Raw genomic sequence first — 21,570 nt, 5'->3', positions numbered from 1 at the left:
CTGTGTATGGGTACATCCAGGTGTACTTTGGCAGACAGGTATGGCTTCGGCGGGAACGTTATCGATTTATTTTTCTTAACAGTCATAACAAATTATATTCTCAAAGCAAGAACACAATTCTTTCACAAATGTTAACGTTTCGCAGACGTAGATATCATAATAATTTATACTCATGAATTCAGTTCTTTTATTGACGAGATCGTACAAAACAGTCTGTGGATGTAATGACGTTGGTTTCCACTCCCTACTATAACTATATTGGTAGGTAGGTTGAAAAAAATTGGTTAACGGACTATGAATAATAGTATGTAGTAAACATTAAGCTATTCGAGAAAATATTGGCCATTATTTATTGGTAAAAGGATCAGCGGGAGAATGAAAAAAAAATATAATAATAATGGGAACTACAAACAATAATAAGCATACTAAATACGAATACATACACTGTCGTAGTAGACGACGTTAGTCGTAAAAAATAGGTCATTGCGGCTATTGGACGTGTTCGTTATCAGAAAAATGGATCTCGTGAGGATAACTCATAAAAAGTTTTGGCATACCAACCAGTCTAAGTATAAATAATATTGTTTTTATTATTTAAAAAGACAAAAAAAAAAAAAAAACAATAATAATAATAATGATAATGTACAGAGTAACAACAAAACAGCTTTTAAGTTTTGTAATACCTTTGAACAAAATAGCAATGAAAAGCGACAATAAATACATTTATATATATTGTATATATAACAAAATTAAACGAGTTACATATATATATAATATACCGTCGTGTTATGACTGCTTCCGTGAGCGGATCATTATTTGTTAAATCATTAATTGTAATATTTGAGTTTCATTAGATAGGCACTCCGAGATTTGGTGTGATTTCTTTCCTTTGTATCATAATAATTAATAATAATAATAATAATAATAATTGTATATATCAATATACATATATACTTTGTATACATATATACATATATATGAATAAGTTAATATATATATATATATATATTATATTTTAATTTCTTTTTTAATATATATTTTATTATAATTTATAAGGCACGAGTTCACAGGTAGCAGGTTAGTACCATTTTAAACATCGGCTAAGCTTTTTCAGGATAATCTCTGTGCCGAATATGTGGTCCCAAAATTGGCTGCTGATACCGAAACCTGAAACACATGGATAACGATATCCGTCTATAATATTGTTATACATATGTATACGAGGGTGTACATGCATATTATATTATTATGTAATATATGTACAGAGTGTATTTCGATCATCTGATACATTCATAAGTAAAATTGTCAAGTCTTTCTGATACACTTCGTACACATATTATATGAATAAAGCGTGAAATAAAGTTGAAATGATTGGGGGACTACAGATACCATTCCACTACATTTTTCTTTTCTTTTTTTACATTATATATCTCTCTATTTTATCAAAATTACGTATCCATTTCTGAATAATTGTAATTTATCTTAAATTATTACTAATATTATGTACTTATTATGGTTTTAAGAAAACAACGCTAAAAATATTTTGTAGGCCAACGAATTAACTAACTATAGTTCTTCTAAACAACAAATATTAAAGTACCCTCACTTACATCGAGCTTCTCAAATTTTTGTATAAATTATAAGATTAGAATGTGCAAATGTAGTGGGAGGGGTAGCACTATATACATAAAATATACATATTATGAACATTTAGCACATTATTATATTATGATTGTAATAATTGTATACTAACCGCTATCGTGGTGCGCGAAATGATGTTGGTTGTGGTATCTTTTCATTGAATACAGGTACGAGCCTTCCCTGGGACATCCGTAGTGTAAGTAGAAATGTATTAAATCATAAGTTACATAGCCTGCGAACACGATTATACAAGATTAATATTGATTTTTAACACGAAACATTTATAATAATATATATTTAAATTTGACATACTATAATCACTACCTATATACATATATTATATATAGGTACTATCAAATTCGGACAATCGATTTACCTAAAACGTGTATTTATTTATTTGTTTTTAACACGAAAGGGAATATTACTCATATAATGTAGACTGGCCATTTCATTACTTTCCATTAAAGAGCACAATTATTATGGTGTAAATAATACTTACACATACCATAATTGTATGATAAATTAATTTAAGACATTTTTAGTACGGGATATATATATATATATATATATATAGGTACATCTTAAACCATGGTACGGGTCAATGTGTTTGAAGTATATACCTTTCCACGCATTTCATACATCATACTAATATTTTTATATTTTTTAATAGGCAAAAATATCGGATAATTTGTATTTATTTATTTATTATTTTTTTTTTTGAAGGAAATAAGACAATGAAATAATAATTATGTATTATATTAAAGTTAAAGTTTTATACATTTTCCACCTTATTTTTGGTCTGATGCGAATTATCAAATAAAACCACTAAAATTAAACATATGTGGTAATAAGATTCTATACGTTAATGAATTCATGATGGCTTATGTAGTTATGTACATTGCCTTACATTTTTACATTGGGTATATCAAATGTGAAGTAAGTGTAGTTAATATATGTTTGTAGGGCTGAAATTACCTTTCAGATACCAGCCGTCAGTTTATAATTGGAACTTGGAGATCATATAGGTATAGTAGCAGGTTAAGCACGTTTTTTAATAAAAGAATTAATTTATATGCATTTATAATAAATACATATATAATGTAGCATTCTTAAAGCAGTGACGAAATAGAACTATCTCTGAGATGATATTTACTCATACATTTTTGTGGCTATTTCGTTTAGTTGGGGCCACAAAACCTAATATGTTGGATCCTCTTAAATTCATTTATGCTTGCATTACATTTTAAAACATGACGACATCCGAGGCTTTACAGCTTAAAATATACCTATGTGATTTTATCATTTTACTACACTTACCCGCAATCATTCCGGCCAATACCAGCGGCGCCATCCAATGAGGAAACAGCATCAGGTATATAGCGTACGCAGCCGATATGAGTACTGCGGCTGGTCCCGGCGGAAATAATAACCGTCGGTCATCAAATGGTACCTATTTGCAGAACAAAAAAAAAAAAAACAAACCATATTAAATAAAATATAATTTAATATAATGTATAAGGTATAACCTATATAATTTTACGAATTAAAACAACTATTAAAATTTAAAAATATTAGAAAAGTCAGCCGTAGTAGATAGATTTCAACTCTCCTTAACAATAAACTCGTATAACTATTTACAATAGATTTTTAATTTTCTCATTAACTTGTATTAAATCTGCCAATGTATACACCGCGAGTACATGGAATAAAAATCCACGGGCTTCTGTAAATCGTCGCATTTAATAATCGACTATGACGCAATATATTTGCATGAAAATTAATGCGGTCACGTGTAAAACAACGTGTTTCAACATTTTAAAGTTTAAATTTAATAGTTCGTTGCACAAGCGGTAACAGATGAAAAGGGCTCGACTAAATTTAAATATTCAAGGAATCGAATTATTCATTAAGGGTTTTTGGTGGATTTTTCACGTATCATACATAAATTTAATTAAATAATTAACCATTTTATGCAAAGAATTATTTCGCAATTTTTTTTTTTTTGTTCTATAAAACAAATCCGAACTCATTTCTATTTAGTAAGTATAATACGTATGTCATGATATTTGAGAATAATAATAATAATAATAAAATAAGTGTATAACTGATATACGTGTGTAATTATTTTATTGACAAATATATTAAATATTTCGTAATCATAATAAATACTATTTTATTATATATAGCCCATTAGTAAAAATAAATGGAACAGTACCACTTCATTTATATTAAATTAAAAATATGTAAAAAATATATTTATACAATTTATGGTGATTGTTGTTGGTATGTGAAATGCGATACGGTTTAATGTAGTGGGAATATTTTTTTTTTTTATTATTTAATGTGTGAAAGCGATAAATCATCATATTTTAAAGACGTCTCTGATCGAGAATAAGTTTATTATAAATTCATGAAACTAAGTTTAAGTTTTTTACGATTTGCTCGTAGTTTTTTTTTAAAAAAATTTAACATTTCAACATACTAGACAGTTAATATAATAGTTATACATTCAATTTTTGATTAATTATATGTATGATACTATGATACACGAAAATTTGTTTTAAAAAGATTTAATAATATTCAAACGTAAAAACAAATACTTAAGCGATAAGTCAATAAAATTTCGTTTCTCTTTTACCTTAAAACTATAATTATTTAAAAAATGTAAAGCGTATTAGTTTGCCATAGATTACATAGTTCGTCAATACATAATTCCTTCTACAATAATATACATTATTCAGTGGTGCAACAAAGGGGGGGGGGACCTCGGGGCTGTAGCACCCTCTAAACATTTTTTTATTGTTGTACATTATTATAGCATATTGTCATAAATATAATATTATAATGATGAATGTTTTTTTTCCAAATTTTATTGTAAAGACTGATTGGTAACTACGATAGTTACGACTATCCGTGGCATGAAAATCAAGTTTGGACAATTTATTCCGTTCGATTTTGTCGTTGTGATTGTATTGTGTTGAATATGTACATGTAATAATTAATAAATAATAAAATGAGTAAAAAATGAAGCAAGTACTCTACTTAACTATATCAGTATTAAACCGAAAATTCTAATAATTATTTAAAAATTAGTGGTAATTGTTAATTTGTGTGTAAGGAAAGTAGGAAAATGTTTAAGCCCCCCTTTCCCTGACAAAAATCCTGGATGCAAGCTTGTTATTAAGTTCTGTAATTTAAGTATTATGAGTACACGTACTTATGTAGTAGGTAAATTTCATACAACATTAAAAAAAAAGTAAATAGTTAATTAATTACGCATATATATATACATATTACATATACCTACATACATTCTAGGTACGCATTATGCACACAGATTAGAATATCATTATTTGAATAAAATTTTATTTAAATAATCATCTAAATAACATTTTATTTAAATGAATTTGTTTTACAATTAGGTAGATGCCTACATATTTGAATAAAAATTTGCACACACATAGTTTCAGGACAATAGACATGTTTCATGTTTGTATATTTCATTAATAGTTGGAATATAATATAATATTAATAACGCTGCAGCAGGTATGCGTGACTTATCCAATAAAACAAGGGTAGGTCACTTTGAAGTTTGATGCATACACACACACACACACACACACAAACACACACATACACATACATATATATAAACTTACAAATATACATTTCCTACATATAACATAGAAGTGCTATCATTCAGCCAAAAGTTTTAACAGTATATTTGACGTAAAAACGTACGTAATTTCCTTCGAGTTTACTAATGGAAGGCCATCCGTCTGGGCGTTTCGAAACGAATTTTCCGGCTGTTTAAATTATTAAAAATACTGAAGGTAAACAATTTATATGTTATTAACTAATAATTAAATAATTAAAGCAAGCAACTACTTAATATAATATATGAACTATATATTTTACAGCCAAGCGAACGCAGACAGACAAGATGTGTATAACGGGCCACGAGTATATACTTTATGTATTACTATAAATATAATTTATTAAAAATGTTCTACATATAGGTAGGTACCTATAAAATAAAACTACAGATAAAAACGAATTTTAATTGTTCATAGACGGAAGTCTCATACGGGCAATTGGAATGATGCACCTGTTGATTAACAATTTTAGAACCAAAACTATACATAGGTATTTATATATACACCGCATCATATTATTATAACTATCTAGTTTAGTAAATTATTATTGTTTACTAAGAGCGCAGACATCTCCCCACGGTCCCACGACTGTTTTCGGTGTACTAGGACATTTTATCTTTAATATAATTTAGATATGGACATTATTCTCTCATTTTTTTTTTTAAAAGTTTATAATTTAACATGCATAAAATTCATAAGCAATTATTAAATTGTTAAATATCAAAACTTGTACGGTTTAAAAGAAAATAAACAAATAAATATAAACAAAGGCTAAAAAAAATATGTGTTTAGAAATACCAAAGAATCAGAGATCAAATGGTTTTTACAAAATGTATATCATTTTATGTTGGATTTTTTAGCTATCTATAATTATAAATGTATAAAATTATACTTACAATTATAATTTATTTACTACACCATTATTTGGAAACGCATCTATTACATTTAAAATATTATATATTTAAGTAACATTGTTTTTTTTTTTATTTTCCTAAGATCAGTCGATCTGCTGTATAGTAGGTTTCGAGTGTACTTCGTTATTTGAGAACAGTTTGCTGAAATGCATACGTTCAATTTTAATTTAGTGATAAATCATTTTAAACGAAGAATAATTATGGGCGAAAGATGAATATATCTGCATTTATTTATAAAGATGATTTATGTTATATTATATTTATATATTTATTAGTATTTTCTTAATTTAGTTAGCTGAACTATACATCTTGCTAAATTTATTGCACATAACTTATTATCAATTCCAACGTAGAATATTGAGAATAGGATCGTGATATATTGGTATATATCAGAGGTGACCAGCGACTAGCGAGAAGAGACTCGCGAGCCACCAAATATATTAATAAATATGAAAAAGTCAAAATGTAAAAAAAAAAAATAATAATAAAGGTCATATTATTATATAATGCATAAATTTATATTAAACAATTTTTTTTTGTAAAAATGTTATGATAAGATGCGAGCCGCGGTTTGGCCACCCCTGGTATATATTATAGCTTATAAATTATAACGAGTCTAAATATTTTGATCGTATTTGTTAATAATATTGCCAATATCGGACTTATATTTTCAAATAATTTCATCAGAATAGCACAAATCATATGAATACTCCGTTTTATGATGAAAATCAAATCAAATACTAAAGTCACTCTATTCACGTGAAATGTCATGCAAGGGTCCATGCGAACATCTTAGGTCATTTCATTGGATAATTCTTCAGTGGATGTCACACCATTGTACTTTTTAAAGATAAGATATATTTTTAAATGTAAATTAATTTTAAAATGTTTGAAATATCTATTATAGTACAGATACGGTGTTGATACTTTCGTGAAACAGTTCGCCCTTAAACTTTTCGTCAAGAATCGACCACACTTCAAGTACTCTGTGATAGAAAAATAACCACATAATACTTAAACGTCTTGAAACATTTCTTTAAATCGTATAAACACGAGTTAGATTATAGAACCACAACAACTTTTGATTTTCAAAATGATGCTCAATAATTAAAGTGTGATTTTCTTTTGTAAGTGAGTCGGTCGTTGCGCTTATATCGTTAAGTCCTGAATGTGAAACAGATAATAATCAACTACGTTTACACTCCGAACTTTTGGATTGAAACGATTATAGGACTTTGGCGATCGCTGAAACAGGTTTTGTTTGTGAGTTAAAGGCATACTGAAATTTTTTGTATACAGCCGTTCCGTTAAATATTAATATCTCATCAGAAGATATTACATACATGACCTCGCTTCTTACATGAAGTCGTAATATATTAGACGTTGATTTTAATAAGCAATTATCAATATTGGTATTATAAATGTCACTATTATATATACGACTTTTATAACACGACAATTTAACTCTTATAGTTTAAATACAACTCAATAATCACTCATACAATAATGCATGTTTACGATTAAACGTGCCACCGCCGTCATATTTCCTCCCACTTTGATTACAATTTTTGGTGCGAACCGGGTGCTTCCTCTTATAATTTTCAATTGTAAAACAACTATGACGAAGTGACGTCAATAGATAAAGTATCGATATGGATGAAGGTCGTTATCATGGTATGTTTACTAAATCTATTAATGTCATGTGGTTTTAATAACGATAAGTATTTTTGATATTTCCAATAATCTAATGTTTTTATAACAATTTGAAAATATTTTGTGAGGGACCTTATTGAATTACAATTTCAATCAATAGGTAGGTATTGAAACGGAATTTTTTTTTAATATTTTAACTTGGTAAAATAAACTTTGAAAATGTTTGCAATTTTTACGAACTTTGTCAACATTTGAATTTTAAACGTTTATAAAATAAATTGTATTCATGCAATTTTAATATTTTTAAACTTTTACAAGAATAATACGCGGAACCTCGTATCAAAATTATAAACCTTTTATCCAAGAAAAGCTTTACAGTTTGTCCTATCTGGACAAAATTATTTATATCAAAAACTGATGCTGCGTAAGTATTCCTTATTTCGATGTGTTTTATAAAATATTTAAAATAAATACTGATAATTAAAAGAATAAGTAATAAGTATTCATAGTATCAATTGGGTCAAATTCGTTACCTATAATATTGAAGGTCGAATCAAATATATCAAATACATCAAAAAGTGTGATGATATAAAAATACATATAATTGTAAAATCGAGATATTCTTAACTTTAAAAAAACAAAATAAAAATATACTTGCAGGTACCTACACTTAAGAGGACGCATGTGTTATTTATGTCTTGCAAACATACAAAATGCAAACTTATGTTAAATCTTGTGTTGTCATTTATTAAACATTATTAATTAACATTGAAGTGAATTAACTTATTAATCAAAGTTAAGATTATCAATACTTGAGCATTGGTTTTTTTCAATATTTAAATTTTTAAATTAGATATTAACATTTTTATTTTTTATTCATAGTGATTTACACATTTATTTATTGCATGAAAATCAAAATATCGATGTATGATGAAATTTAATATTCAAAATAAGACTAGAAAATAGAATAGTTGATCAATACAAGTATGAAGTAATACGACGCTGTTATATTTAATTATAAATATTTTTATTTTATAAAATAAAAATAATTTTAATTTTTGAAATCAATTTGCATATAATACTTTCGTATAGTAGTTGATAATTACTATTTAAAAATTATTAAAGAGATAACAATACTCAAGCAGTGAACAAAGTCAAGCAGTTATTATTGTTTTGTTAGTATAACAGTAATAATTAATGTATCAGTTATATTTTATAGATATATGAGATCTATGTTTGTGATAAGACCTATGTGGTCAATGTGTTAGCAATAGTGTACAATAACTAATAGTTTTCCAAATTAGGTAGTCAATAATTAATTTTAAAAAAAAATTATTTAATTAGTACCTAGACATAAAGATCACAGTTAAATTATATTGCATTAAATGTTGAAATAATATACAATGTAAATATCTTCTTTATTTTTATTAATATAATCATCGCATATTTTTGCTGGATCATTTAAAATTTTTTTCGATGGCGGTTGTTGCATTGAGACTATATTTTATTAAATTTTCAACTAATTAATACGTTGATTTGAACATTGAACACGATGAGAATCATATCACTAAGTAGTATCAAATGAATTATAGTTTTTAAGATAATCTACGGTTAATTTTTGTGCTATTTAAATTGAACAACTAAAAGTCCGATTAAAATAAAACATTATTATATAATATAGTTAATAAATTAAAAATAATTCAGCTAATATTTTAAGAACTAAGTGTTTCGCATGTATCGATGTTTTCAACATTACAAACCTAAATTAGATATTCTTTAGTAGAGTATACTACATAGGTAGTTAATGTAGGGTTTAATAAATAAACATTAGGAAAATAGTATTTATTTCAGTTACTGTTATATTTTCCAACACTTTATACTTACGGGACAAATGTAAATTATCCAATAAACTTATTTATTAACAACTAACAAATTATCAAATGATAAATATTTATTGAGAACAAAATATAAATATTTTACTTAGATAAGAAAAGGAAATAAATGGCAATCTTTAATTTTTTATCACTTTAATGAGAAATCGTTTTCTTTGCTTTAACTTATGGAATAAATTATATTCAATTAATAACAGTTGTTTGAAAAAGCTATGTTTAAAAAAATATGAGATAAGACATGCCACAAACTTAAATTTAAGGGGAAAAATGCGATTTAGTTTGTTATGCGATATAAAATTGTTGGTGTTAGATTAGATAAAAATAACCGTATAAGTACCTATAGTGGCTACTGGCTAGTACTAATAAGCGGAAAAAGTTTGTGGGATGTTGAGGAAATACCGATAGCAGACAAATCTATTGATACCTGAACAGCAAACACCAGGATCAAATATAACTATAGGAGCAAGCTGGGATTGCTATAGAAATACTTAAATCATAAAACAAATTGTCTTATAACACTAGAAAATTCTGTAAATTCTATTGTTATCATATAAAATAACAAAATAGCTACCAATATTGTACGCTCCCTATTTAAATGTAATAAAAAAAGTGGGTATCCGGTAATGAATTGATTATTTAAGTTTTATAAAATACTTAATAAATTGGATTGAATGTCTTTTGAATAAATTAATGAAAGAAGATAATAACTATTATTGAAAGTATTTTTAATTTTTGTCGAGTCGTATGCAATACAATCAATCAGTTAAAATGAATAGTAAAATTAAAATTCAATAAATTGAAATTTAAGATTAATTTAGATATTTTATTTATTTTTTAATGTATTAAATGAAAATGTAAAGAATTTGATGTATGTTTACCGTTTGGTAAGGTAATATTTAAACGTTTATTGAACCGGATGTATGAACAGAGAGCATAGTTTGCATACAAAATATATTTCTGTATATGTTTAGTATTGTCTCTGACAAAATACTATTAAGTTAACCGATAAAAAGATGGTGGTTTGTAATACTGTATTATAATTTATTTTATCTTTTAATTTCTGTAGACACTAGACATGAATAAACTGAAATTTTATACGTGGATGAATGTTTGGAAAACATAAAGTATAAGTACATTAAAAATATATGAAATACTGGAGTGTCTGAAAGGTTTTATTTATGCCAAAGAAATTTTGTAAATCAAAAATACTTATGTATGGTAGGGTACGTACTTAGTATTTGACAAACCAAACGATTTGTTGGCTAAAATATTGTGCAGAATATATTTCTTCGATAGTATATTATAGACAGGTGTGAAGTTTCCGAGATATTTTGACTGGATTTTTTTACACATTGCTTTTGAAAGCTCGAAAAAAACCATAAATTTCAAGGCTCTGAAAGTCTGAAGTCTATATATGTTGTAACCGTTGTCATTTTGAAGGATTCTCACTGACGTAGGACACTAGGACGCCGAGAAATCGATTGAACACGGACTGGACAAGGGTGAATTGGGAAAATATAGCTTTTTGCTTTTCATTCTGAATAGGTTACACGAGTCGTGTTAGGTCCGAAGGCATCTTTATCCTTATTTGCTGTTTTATTGTACTCAAAAACCTACTAAATTTCGGGTCTACCGTATCGATTCAGAAATGAAAAACCTACGTAAAATTGTCATTCATTGTTATACTGTTTTTTATGCATCATAACGTATCTGAATATCATATGATTTTTGTTGACGATTCCTAGTATTACTAAATCATTATGTTAAATACATGACGGTATATTTAGTTATCAATATCAACATATTAGTAGTATAAAATATTTGTCAATTTGGCATGTTCTACTTGATGTACATACCCACCAAATTAAACAACTTTTAGATAAAATGCATGTTAATTTAATTCCATTATATTAATCAAAGTTTAAACAGCCAAATCAAATAATTAGGAATTAGGGCAGAAATACATTGAGCATTGCAGATACAATCCACATGCAGCAGTAATTTTACATGTTTTTCAGTTAATTTGTAATTTAAGTAATTTTAATAATAAGTAATAGTTTTAATAGTCATATTATACACTTATATGTTGAGAAAATAAACATGACAATTTAAAACAATATAAAACGATAAAACGATTTTAATAAATAGATACGAGTTAATAATTGATATGTCAAGAAAATAAATATAATTCTAAACTAATTGTGTTTACCTACTTTTTTAAATAATTGCATAGTAAATAACAGTCATAATTTGTAACAGTTTACTAAGTGGTAGAAATAAAAAACTAAACGAAGTATCATATTCTCTATTATTTTATCTGAAAAAATCGTAACTTAAAAGAAAAGTTTTGATACACAGTGGATTTAAACGAAGATATCAGATAAATGATATTAATATTTCGTAATAAATACTTTCAGATACGATTCAAGATATAAAAACATTTATGTTTAAAATAATGTACTTAATAAGTTTAATTTTATTTTCATAATTTCTAGATATACATTTATTTATTTGAGTATTCTAATAACTAGATAGGATGGAGATACCAAAAGTTTTGAAACTTAACCAAAAAAAAGTAAAATACTAAATCAAATTTAACACTTATGGATATCTTATATTTTTATTTTAATAATTTCAAGTAATTATACGAAATTTAACCGAATTTGTTATAACTTTACAAGTTACAACTATAATAATAAATTTTTTGATATAGTTTAAAGTAATTATATTTTATGAATGACAAATATGTTTACTATTTATCATCGTCATTCATCACTTAAATCCTAATACAGTAATAAGTAATAGACTATAATAAATGTAAATGTATTTAGGTGTGGATGACGTAACGCAATACTATAATCAATAGACAATAATAAAATATACTATACCTTATATAGGTACATCATTAATGTTAACAGAAACATTTAGAAATATGCTTATTGAGATTAAAGTTTTTCATTTTTGTTTTAAAACAAGTCTATGTCGTTCGATATTTTTTTGAAGTTGTGAAATATTGCATAAATGCATTATAATTTATATGGTATAGAAATAAAAAACCTCACCGACCAGTTCGTTAAGACACCTACACTTTTCATATTATATGCCCATTTGTGTACTTATTATAACATACTAACTAAAATTATAATAATAAATAATGTTTTTTTTTGTCATCATTTTGTAAATTTATTTATAATTTAAATAAGAAAAATATAAGTGAACATAGAACATTACGTAAACGCATGACTAATTAGGCTTAATTTAAGGATTAGGTTTTATTTATTAATTTAAAATTATTTCAATTGCCAATGATAATGTTTTGAGTTTTGAGATAATCAATTTATACAAAAAAAAAAGTTCAATAATTTTTATTTAGATCTATATTCACTAATTGTTTATATACTAAAAAAAATATATTCCAAAAATATATAATGACGCAACTGAATACCAAACTATAAGAGTATTAGACATTTTATATATTTTCGATACCTGCGTATCCTCCTTCATAATATCGAGAACAATAATTATACGGTTTATTTAATGAAGAATATTGTGTAATCACTAACCAGTTTTACACTGTAGGTGAAATCAGTAATTTAGTCGTAAAAAAAAAAATTACCATAGTTCTATCAATTATATTATTAAATACATACAGAAATAAATGGTAAAAATTATTAATTAAACTAAACTATTTTTTACTTGAATAATGAACATATTAAAAATAAGAAAAATGATTGATAATACTAACTACTCTTAGTAATATTAATTATAGTTTGGTTTGATTACTATTTTCGCTTTTAATTACTTTTTGAGTCATAACTTCCATGTTTGTTTTTGACGAAACATTTTATCGATAAAAATTGAATTATAATAATATGATAAATAATATTCTGACACATACTTTTTATTCATCAAAATTAATGATTACCCATAGCATAAAAAAATTTTTATTGTTATAATTTTTTTTTTTTTTTAATTTAATTTTTATTATATTTATGGTTCCTTAATTTTATCTTATAGAATTCACGCCCATATTCCATGGTATGCATCATAGAGCACTTTAAACTGCACTTCAAGTTTAAAAAACAATTTTAAGAAAATTTACTATTATAGTATCATGAAAGTAAAAATTAACTAACGTTATAAAACATACACACACACACTACACTCATATACGATAAGTCGATGTGCCCACTATTTCTAATAAACAATGTAATTAAGATTATTTAAAACTAACGTTCTAAATTAATTAATATAATTATTCCAATGTCAAATATATTGTTTTATGGTAAATGAACAATAAATAATATACCTATTGCAAAAAACGTAATAAAAGAAAATGGTTTTGATTAATCAATTTTAAGCTGTTAAATTATAGTAATAAAATTTTTAAAATTCAGTATATTTTATTATATTGATATTTATATTATTTAAATATTGTAAACTAAAAAAAATATAGGACTGAATTAAATAATAAAATGCAGTTCTGAAGTGTAAAATGAGTAAATTAAAATTACAACAAATAAAAATATATTGGAAAATGTATTTAATTGATATTCATAGTTATTTTGAACAAACCTTAACAATAAATCATCTTTAATACAAAATAGTTGCCAGTCATAAAGAGTTATTCGAAGTAAAATGTTTTATTTTAATAAAATGCTTTAAAGATCATCAATGTAATTGATGTACTCGCATATTATTATTATATAAAATATATACAACAATATAAATTTATAAAACTAACTCCTATAAAAAAATCGAGAGCATTAAACCATACATTTTTAAACTGATGTTAATTCGTTCTATACTTTAAAATCATTAACGGTAACCAATCAGACAATTTAACAAACTGATGTATAAATATACAATATAGGTAGTGTTTTGAATGTTATAAAATATAGATAATTGTTTTAACATTATTAAGCATAAAATAACAAAAGTCAATAGACCAAAAAATCCTTTCATTAAGAACGAAAATTAATTACTTTTTATTAAACAATTTTGATTAACCTTATTTACTGCAAATTGTTATATAAGTGTAATTTTAATTAAAACATTTTACGTTCAATTTATTAAAATTTCAAATCACATTGTAAAGATAAAAAATAATTTGAAATGTAAGAAATAATGATCAATTAATATAAAATTAATCCGACATTTTAACGGTGTTTTCAATTTAATACAAATATATTGTATAAAATCACTTTTATATATTTAAACTAATATAATATAATGTTTATTTCTAGTATGTAAAATTAGATTATTTGAATCGGCAATACTGATACATTACATTAAAATGACCTCTGTCTAATCTTTTATAAACCTGTCATTAATATATTTTTATAATAAATTAATTTGTATACCTATGAAGGGAAATTTCTTAACTATAGATAACAAAACGCATCTAACAGTATCTAACATTTCTTTCTATTACATAATAATACTATTATTTGATGTAAATTAATATATGAATAATATTAGAGGTAAAAATGTTACAAAGAATTTTATTCAATATTTGTTATTAATATACTAAAGAAGTAATTCGTCTATAGATATCGGTTATGGAGTTATATACCTATATATATATATATATATAAATAAAATATTTTTAATAATTAGATAGTAAGTTATACATTTATGACTTGTTTAAGGTGTATAATGGATAACTTTTCAAAAATAAAAATAATATGTTGAATATTTAATAAATCAAACTGGGTTCGTTAATAATTTAAAATTATCTTTATTTTAACGGCGTAAATTGTAATGCATAATACGATATGTAGTATATTACATAAGTAATAAATAATAATGTAATCGTATTATCATTTATCAGTAATCACAATCTGTTAAAATTAAAAATAATAATGATAGTTAAATATTTTAAATTCAGATTAATGATTAATTTTAGAATTTAGTATGAGTGATTACATTTAACATTTTGTAGATTATATTTTTATTATTTATAAATCTTGAAAATCATAAGTCATTCAATTTAATTAATGATGATTCTTATACAATATTCTATTTATTTGATTATTTAGTTTATATTTACACTAATAACTAATGAGTCTACTCGAAATTATTTCTTTTAAGTGTTGATTTATCAAAACTTAATATGCATTCTTAATAAGTAATAAATTAATAATAATTGCACACGTGAATAATTAAAAACTACCCTAAATTACCAATTTTAGTTTCAAGTAATATAGTAAATTTAATAGCTATAAATTTTCAGCAAGATTAAGATTTTTTAATTTCATTCTTAAACTTATTAAAATTAAGTTATATGACTGCGTTTCATTAAGATGATTAGGTACCCAAAGTAATTTATTCCATCAGACTATCATATTAATTTGTATACACATAAACATAGTAATTAACTGTGTATGCTCACAGTGAAATAAGAGCTTATATTTTATTCTATTATTATAATATTATGACTTGTTTTTAACAATACTCATTTAAGCACACTAGTACATTAACCAATGACTGAGACAATATAACACATACCTTGTGATGTAGTCCATGAATGCCGAAATGCAATGTGATAAGTAATGGTGAGTTGTCTGGAGGCTGTAGATGAAACAGCCAACGATGAATGGTGTATTCAATGAGAGGCCACAAAAGTAAGCCCAAAATAGTTGAACTTATGACCAATATTCCTATCGTAAAATTATCTAAAAAAAAAAAAAAAAAACAAAAAAATACATTTATTACTCATTATATATTATGCGTCTAATCAGCGATTAATTATAGGTAGTATTAGAAAAATGTTAAAAGTTTATCCAAAGTATCATGATAATAATTTAAGTTATATAACGATGAAGCGTTGTTATTGAAAAACAGTTAAGCTACTCAGCTTTTTACTCACAGTAAATATTGGTACTAAAAAATGACATTACGCAATAAAAATTATTTTAAAATTTAAACAGTTAACTTATGAAATCACACAACTGTTATCACGATAAGTACAGCGTTTTACTACAAACATACTTATTAAATTTTTATGAAGGGGCGCTCACAGAAAATAAGTTCAGAGGGTGCAACGTATAAGGAAGAAAATTCAGTTTAGTATATCCATGTTCATATTTACATTTTTTTTTAAACTGTTATTTTAAAGAATTTAATCATTTTAATCTGACCGAGTATTTAAAAACATTGTCGCTCTATTGAAGCTGCGTCGAAAAATTTAAAAACCTAGAACTTTTCAAAATAATAAGAGATTTAAAAAAATTCAAAACAATCTATTATTCATTTAACTTTTAATTAGTATTTATTTTAAATTAGTTACTGTGTAATATAATCAAGTTTGAAATAAATTCCGGAAAGTAACAAGTTGGTAAGTACATACAATAGTCGATATTTAATTGTTTCATCATATTCGATGTAAAAATGCATATTAATAAACCTTTCTGCGGGCACCTTTGTTTATGTGATATTCAAATAAATAAATTTTTTGTCTATACAACATAAAATACAATTCTGCCGAGTGCCTCATTAAATTCTTATAAAACCGAATATATTTCAATTAGAACTATAGCTACCAAAAACCATCGGTTGTAGTAGTGTAGCAGGGATGTGATTGATACATATTCTGGCATTAAGTAATGAATTAAATACTATCGTTGTTTAACCCAATGGTTTTAATTAAACGATAGATAGAAGGTTAATGTATATTATAAAATATGGTTCAGAATAAGCTAGGGAGTATTATAAAATTACCCACACTTAATACTTAATTAATACTATGGCTATAGGATTATCATAAATACATTTAAGTATGTACAATTGAAATCGACTTTAAACCACCAAATGATAGACGGCGTGGACTATAATAATATTATACTCGAACAAACTATCACCAATTACTAACGCGTGGAACTTTACATGGGTATACCGACCGGTGATACCAGTTTTGAGCATCCGGTTATTGATAACACAAATGTGAGCAAAATATTTTGTTTGGTTACCAGACTCTGGTATCTGTTTTACAATCAGTAAGTAAGCAATTTTATTTTTCATTTATTTTCGAAGAGTGTATGTGTAAAATTTTCAACTACCTGGTATAATATTAGGTAATAGATAAGCACAAACACAGACAAGGCGCTGTATAATATGAATATAAAATGTGATTTGAAGCAAAAAGAACCATGTCTACATCGAATTTTTTGTAAGATTAAAAAATTTAACTTCTCACGAAAATATTTATTACTATAATATTAAATATTCCGAAAAATCACAAATAGAAAAAAAACCAGTAGATAGGTATTTAATATTTAAAATAGTAGATATTCAAACAAAATTAGAATCATGGCGGAGATCAAAATCAGTAATGTCATTTAATATTTTATCAAATAATGAAACTTTATCATTTAGCTTATACCGCCACATAAATTCCACCAAAATGTTATTTGTTCCTCAGCTTTTTTTTTAAAAAAAATTTGACTGAACCCCACAATTTGTGCGCCGGGATCAGGGTCAAGTTCAAAAAATTGTGTCTATGACTTATTTGATGATATTGAAATTTTTTTTGTATGTACCAGTGCGTGTATTAAGTTAACTAAAACGATTAAAATTGATAAATAATAATAGGTAACAATTAATACAAATCGTCTCAAAATAGTGACACCAAAGTGCCTAAACTAGGATTAATTTAAACAAGTGAAAGTTGATTTCAATATACTATGACTATTGTTTAATTATTTATAAAGATTGGACGACAAATCACTATATAAATTATTGGTATTATAAAGAGTTCAACCAAGTGTTCATCGTTTCTATTTGTATAACTTTATTTTAGTTTAGTTTACGAAATGTTATAACGAAATGTTGGTATATAATGTTTTATCAAGTAATTATTATTATAAATATTATTATTTAAAACGATATTTGATAACTGAATTAGGTATATTAAATATTTATACTTAACAATTGCATGTTGAGAAACCATAAAAAAAATATATTTTGTTTTAGAAATTCCGACATACACTTAATAATTTCCATATACAAGTATGTAAAACTAGACACTTATTCATTTGATTGGCTTATAGTACGCTTGATCGTGAAAAAAATCCATTACGACTTAAAGACGTCAACCAATTAAGTAGGATATTCTATTTAAAATAATAACCAAATTACATAAATGATATTACTTTACATTATTTTGAAATGTACTTTTTCAATTTGTCAATCGTATAAAACCATTATATTATAATGTATAAGTGTACTGAAAATGGAAATCAACGTTCTACAAATACGAGTAAATAATACGAGATAAAGAAAATCCATAGCGTTTAAATAATGGGTAAAAAAAAAAAAAAAATAAAAAGATAAACCGCATAAATGGATTATTTTATAGGTTGATACGGGGTGTAGATATCTGACATTAACGGTAATAGTAAATGTAATTTATTTTTTACGAGAACTACATTTTCCGAGTCATTAAATGTATATTGTGTATGTTTTATATACATATAGCGGCGGGCGGGCGGGCGGCGGTGGCGGCGGCGAAGGAAAAAATCAAATTTAACGCGACCCGGAGAAATTGTCGATTTATCAATCGCAAATGAAAATAATAATAATAATAATAAAAAAAAAAAAAAAATCCCCCAAAAACCGAAAACGACCCGATAATAACCGCGACGATAAATAACAGCACTCTGGTGGCGCGCGCTTATATTATAATCGATGCCGTCTGTGGATCGTCCGCGGCGGGGTTTGGTATTATAATATCGGCTCGGAGCGCGATGAAGCAGCAGCAATAAAACGAAAACGACAAAACACACGCGGTTCGTCTCGGCGGCGGCGGCGGCGGCGATCGGACCACGCTCTACGACATCATTATCATATCATATAATATATTATGAGACATTATTATACGCGCGCGCGCGCGTGAAAATTCAACAGGGAGTCGTCGCGTCGAGCGTATCGGTATATCATAATATTACGCGACGACGGCGGCGGCGCGACGACAGGGCACAAACGCCGCGGCCGTATACAATATTATTATGTCGGCGGAGGGTAGCGCGCGCGCGTATCGCAACACCACAGGCGGCTTAGGTTCGGGAATCCGCGTACGAGTGTATTGCACACACACGCGCGCGCGTGCAATAATAGGTCTGCGGAACGTCATGCGGTGTACGCGAACTGCATGACCGTATATAATATTATAAAGCACTGTACGCGACGTGTACGTATAAAAATATATAATAATATTATAATGACGGCGGCGGCTCGCTTCGATGTGTACACATCACACGACCGCGTATAAAACGGCCGCCGCTGGGAGATCGATACACGGCGGCCACTCACCACCGCGCCGCTGTATACATAATAGTTACGCGGGGCAGTGTATTTTTGCGCGACGGTGTGGTGCAGTGTGTGCGCGTGTGCGTGCCGCTATATAAGGGGCGCCGCCTCCACCGCCCCGCAGGGATTGCGCGCGTTACCGGCGACTTGGCGTCTGCCGCGAGCCGCCAGACCGGCGACAGGCGCGGCGCCGAAACGCCGCCGCCGCCTCTCTCCGCTGCGCCCGACCATAACACACACGCAGCGATAACCGGGCGGCGCGCAATAAACTCTGTCGCTGCCGCCGCCGCCGCCGCCGTTAGCAAAGCAAAATAATTACTATACATTATAATATTATTATAAGCACGTAACGCGGGCGAAGGGGTGCCGCCGCGTTGTGGGTGACGGTGTTTTATTATTATTATTATTATTATTGTACACGCGCGCCGCCGAGTTCGGGTGGGCGGCGGCAGCTGGCTCGTTTTCGCGTGTTCGTCGCGGGTATCGACGCGTAGACGCGGCGCGGTACCTACCCAACTCGACGAACAATCCCGTCCCGTCCGCGTGCGCGCGCGACTATACATACAATATTATTATAATGCCGCCTTGGTCGGAGGAAAAGTTCCGCCGCCGCCCCGCGGAATGTAAAACTCGAGTAAAAGTCACCCGACCGCGCGAGCGTTCCGCCGGCAGAGGAGAGCTGCGCGGCTGAACCTGTTGAACGGACCCGAACGCGTATTCTCGTCTGCCGCCGCCGCCACTCCTCGTTCGACAAGTGCTCGTAGACGCGCGAGGTCAGTACGGCCGCGTATTATAATATTATTATAAAATTATTATCATTGCCAAACACCGCCGTACGCGTGTACATCCATTAAAATGTTATACTCGTGACGATAACGCGCCCGACGCCACTGCCACGCGCAGCACACGCGTTACGTTGCCAAATTATAAATATTTTACCAACACGCGCGCCCGACCAGCCCTATACCGCGCACAACGGGGGTTGGGTGAAATGTATTGAGATTTTTTTTCGTCACGAAACGAGTTGTTATTTGTTTCTACCCCCATTCGACCCGACCTACCCCCACTGTACAGCAGCAGCTGGTCGTGTTATGATTATACGCGACACCTGTTATATATTGTGTTAACATATATTATACGCGCAATGGTACCGAAATACTGAATTAAAAATACTTTATAAACGTGAAAAAAAAAACAATCAGTATCTACAAAATAATATTATATAATATTATATCGGACGTACTCTGATGTTAGGTATATAGTGATACTCTATAATTAACGTGGATGAGGTATAATGTGTAAACCATAGTATTATATAATAATCAACATTATAGATCCAGCAAGAATCCGGTTCTGATTGGGATCCGCTTAATATGCTAACGCGCCTATATACACCCATATTATGAATACATTATATATTTATCCATAAACACGTGGAATGTACGCCATGCGCCAACCGAAAGACCAGATCGTCAAATAGTTACGATCACAACTTTGTTTTTTATA

General features: G+C 27.8%; 1 protein-coding gene across 1 annotated transcript in view; it reads right to left on the bottom strand.

Annotated features, from left to right (window-relative positions):
• Window positions 1–564: 564 nt before the first annotated feature.
• Window positions 565–21,570, bottom strand: part of LOC114120287 (fatty acid 2-hydroxylase) — a 41,474-nt gene continuing 20,468 nt past the window's right edge. Inside the window, exons 3-6 of the mRNA XM_027982151.2 lie at window positions 16,267–16,433; window positions 2,959–3,091; window positions 1,754–1,873; window positions 565–1,167 (exon numbers count right to left, since the gene is read on the bottom strand). Of these exons, the coding sequence (XP_027837952.2) occupies window positions 1,079–1,167; window positions 1,754–1,873; window positions 2,959–3,091; window positions 16,267–16,433 (509 nt within the window). The 3' untranslated portion in view covers window positions 565–1,078. The remainder of the gene's footprint in view (window positions 1,168–1,753; window positions 1,874–2,958; window positions 3,092–16,266; window positions 16,434–21,570) is intronic.

Source organism: Aphis gossypii, chromosome 2 (genome assembly GCF_020184175.1).
Source record: "Aphis gossypii isolate Hap1 chromosome 2, ASM2018417v2, whole genome shotgun sequence".
Classification (NCBI taxonomy): Eukaryota; Metazoa; Arthropoda; class Insecta; order Hemiptera; family Aphididae; genus Aphis; species Aphis gossypii.
Note: the sequence above shows the minus strand (reverse complement) of the source record. Positions and strands in the feature narration are given on the sequence as shown.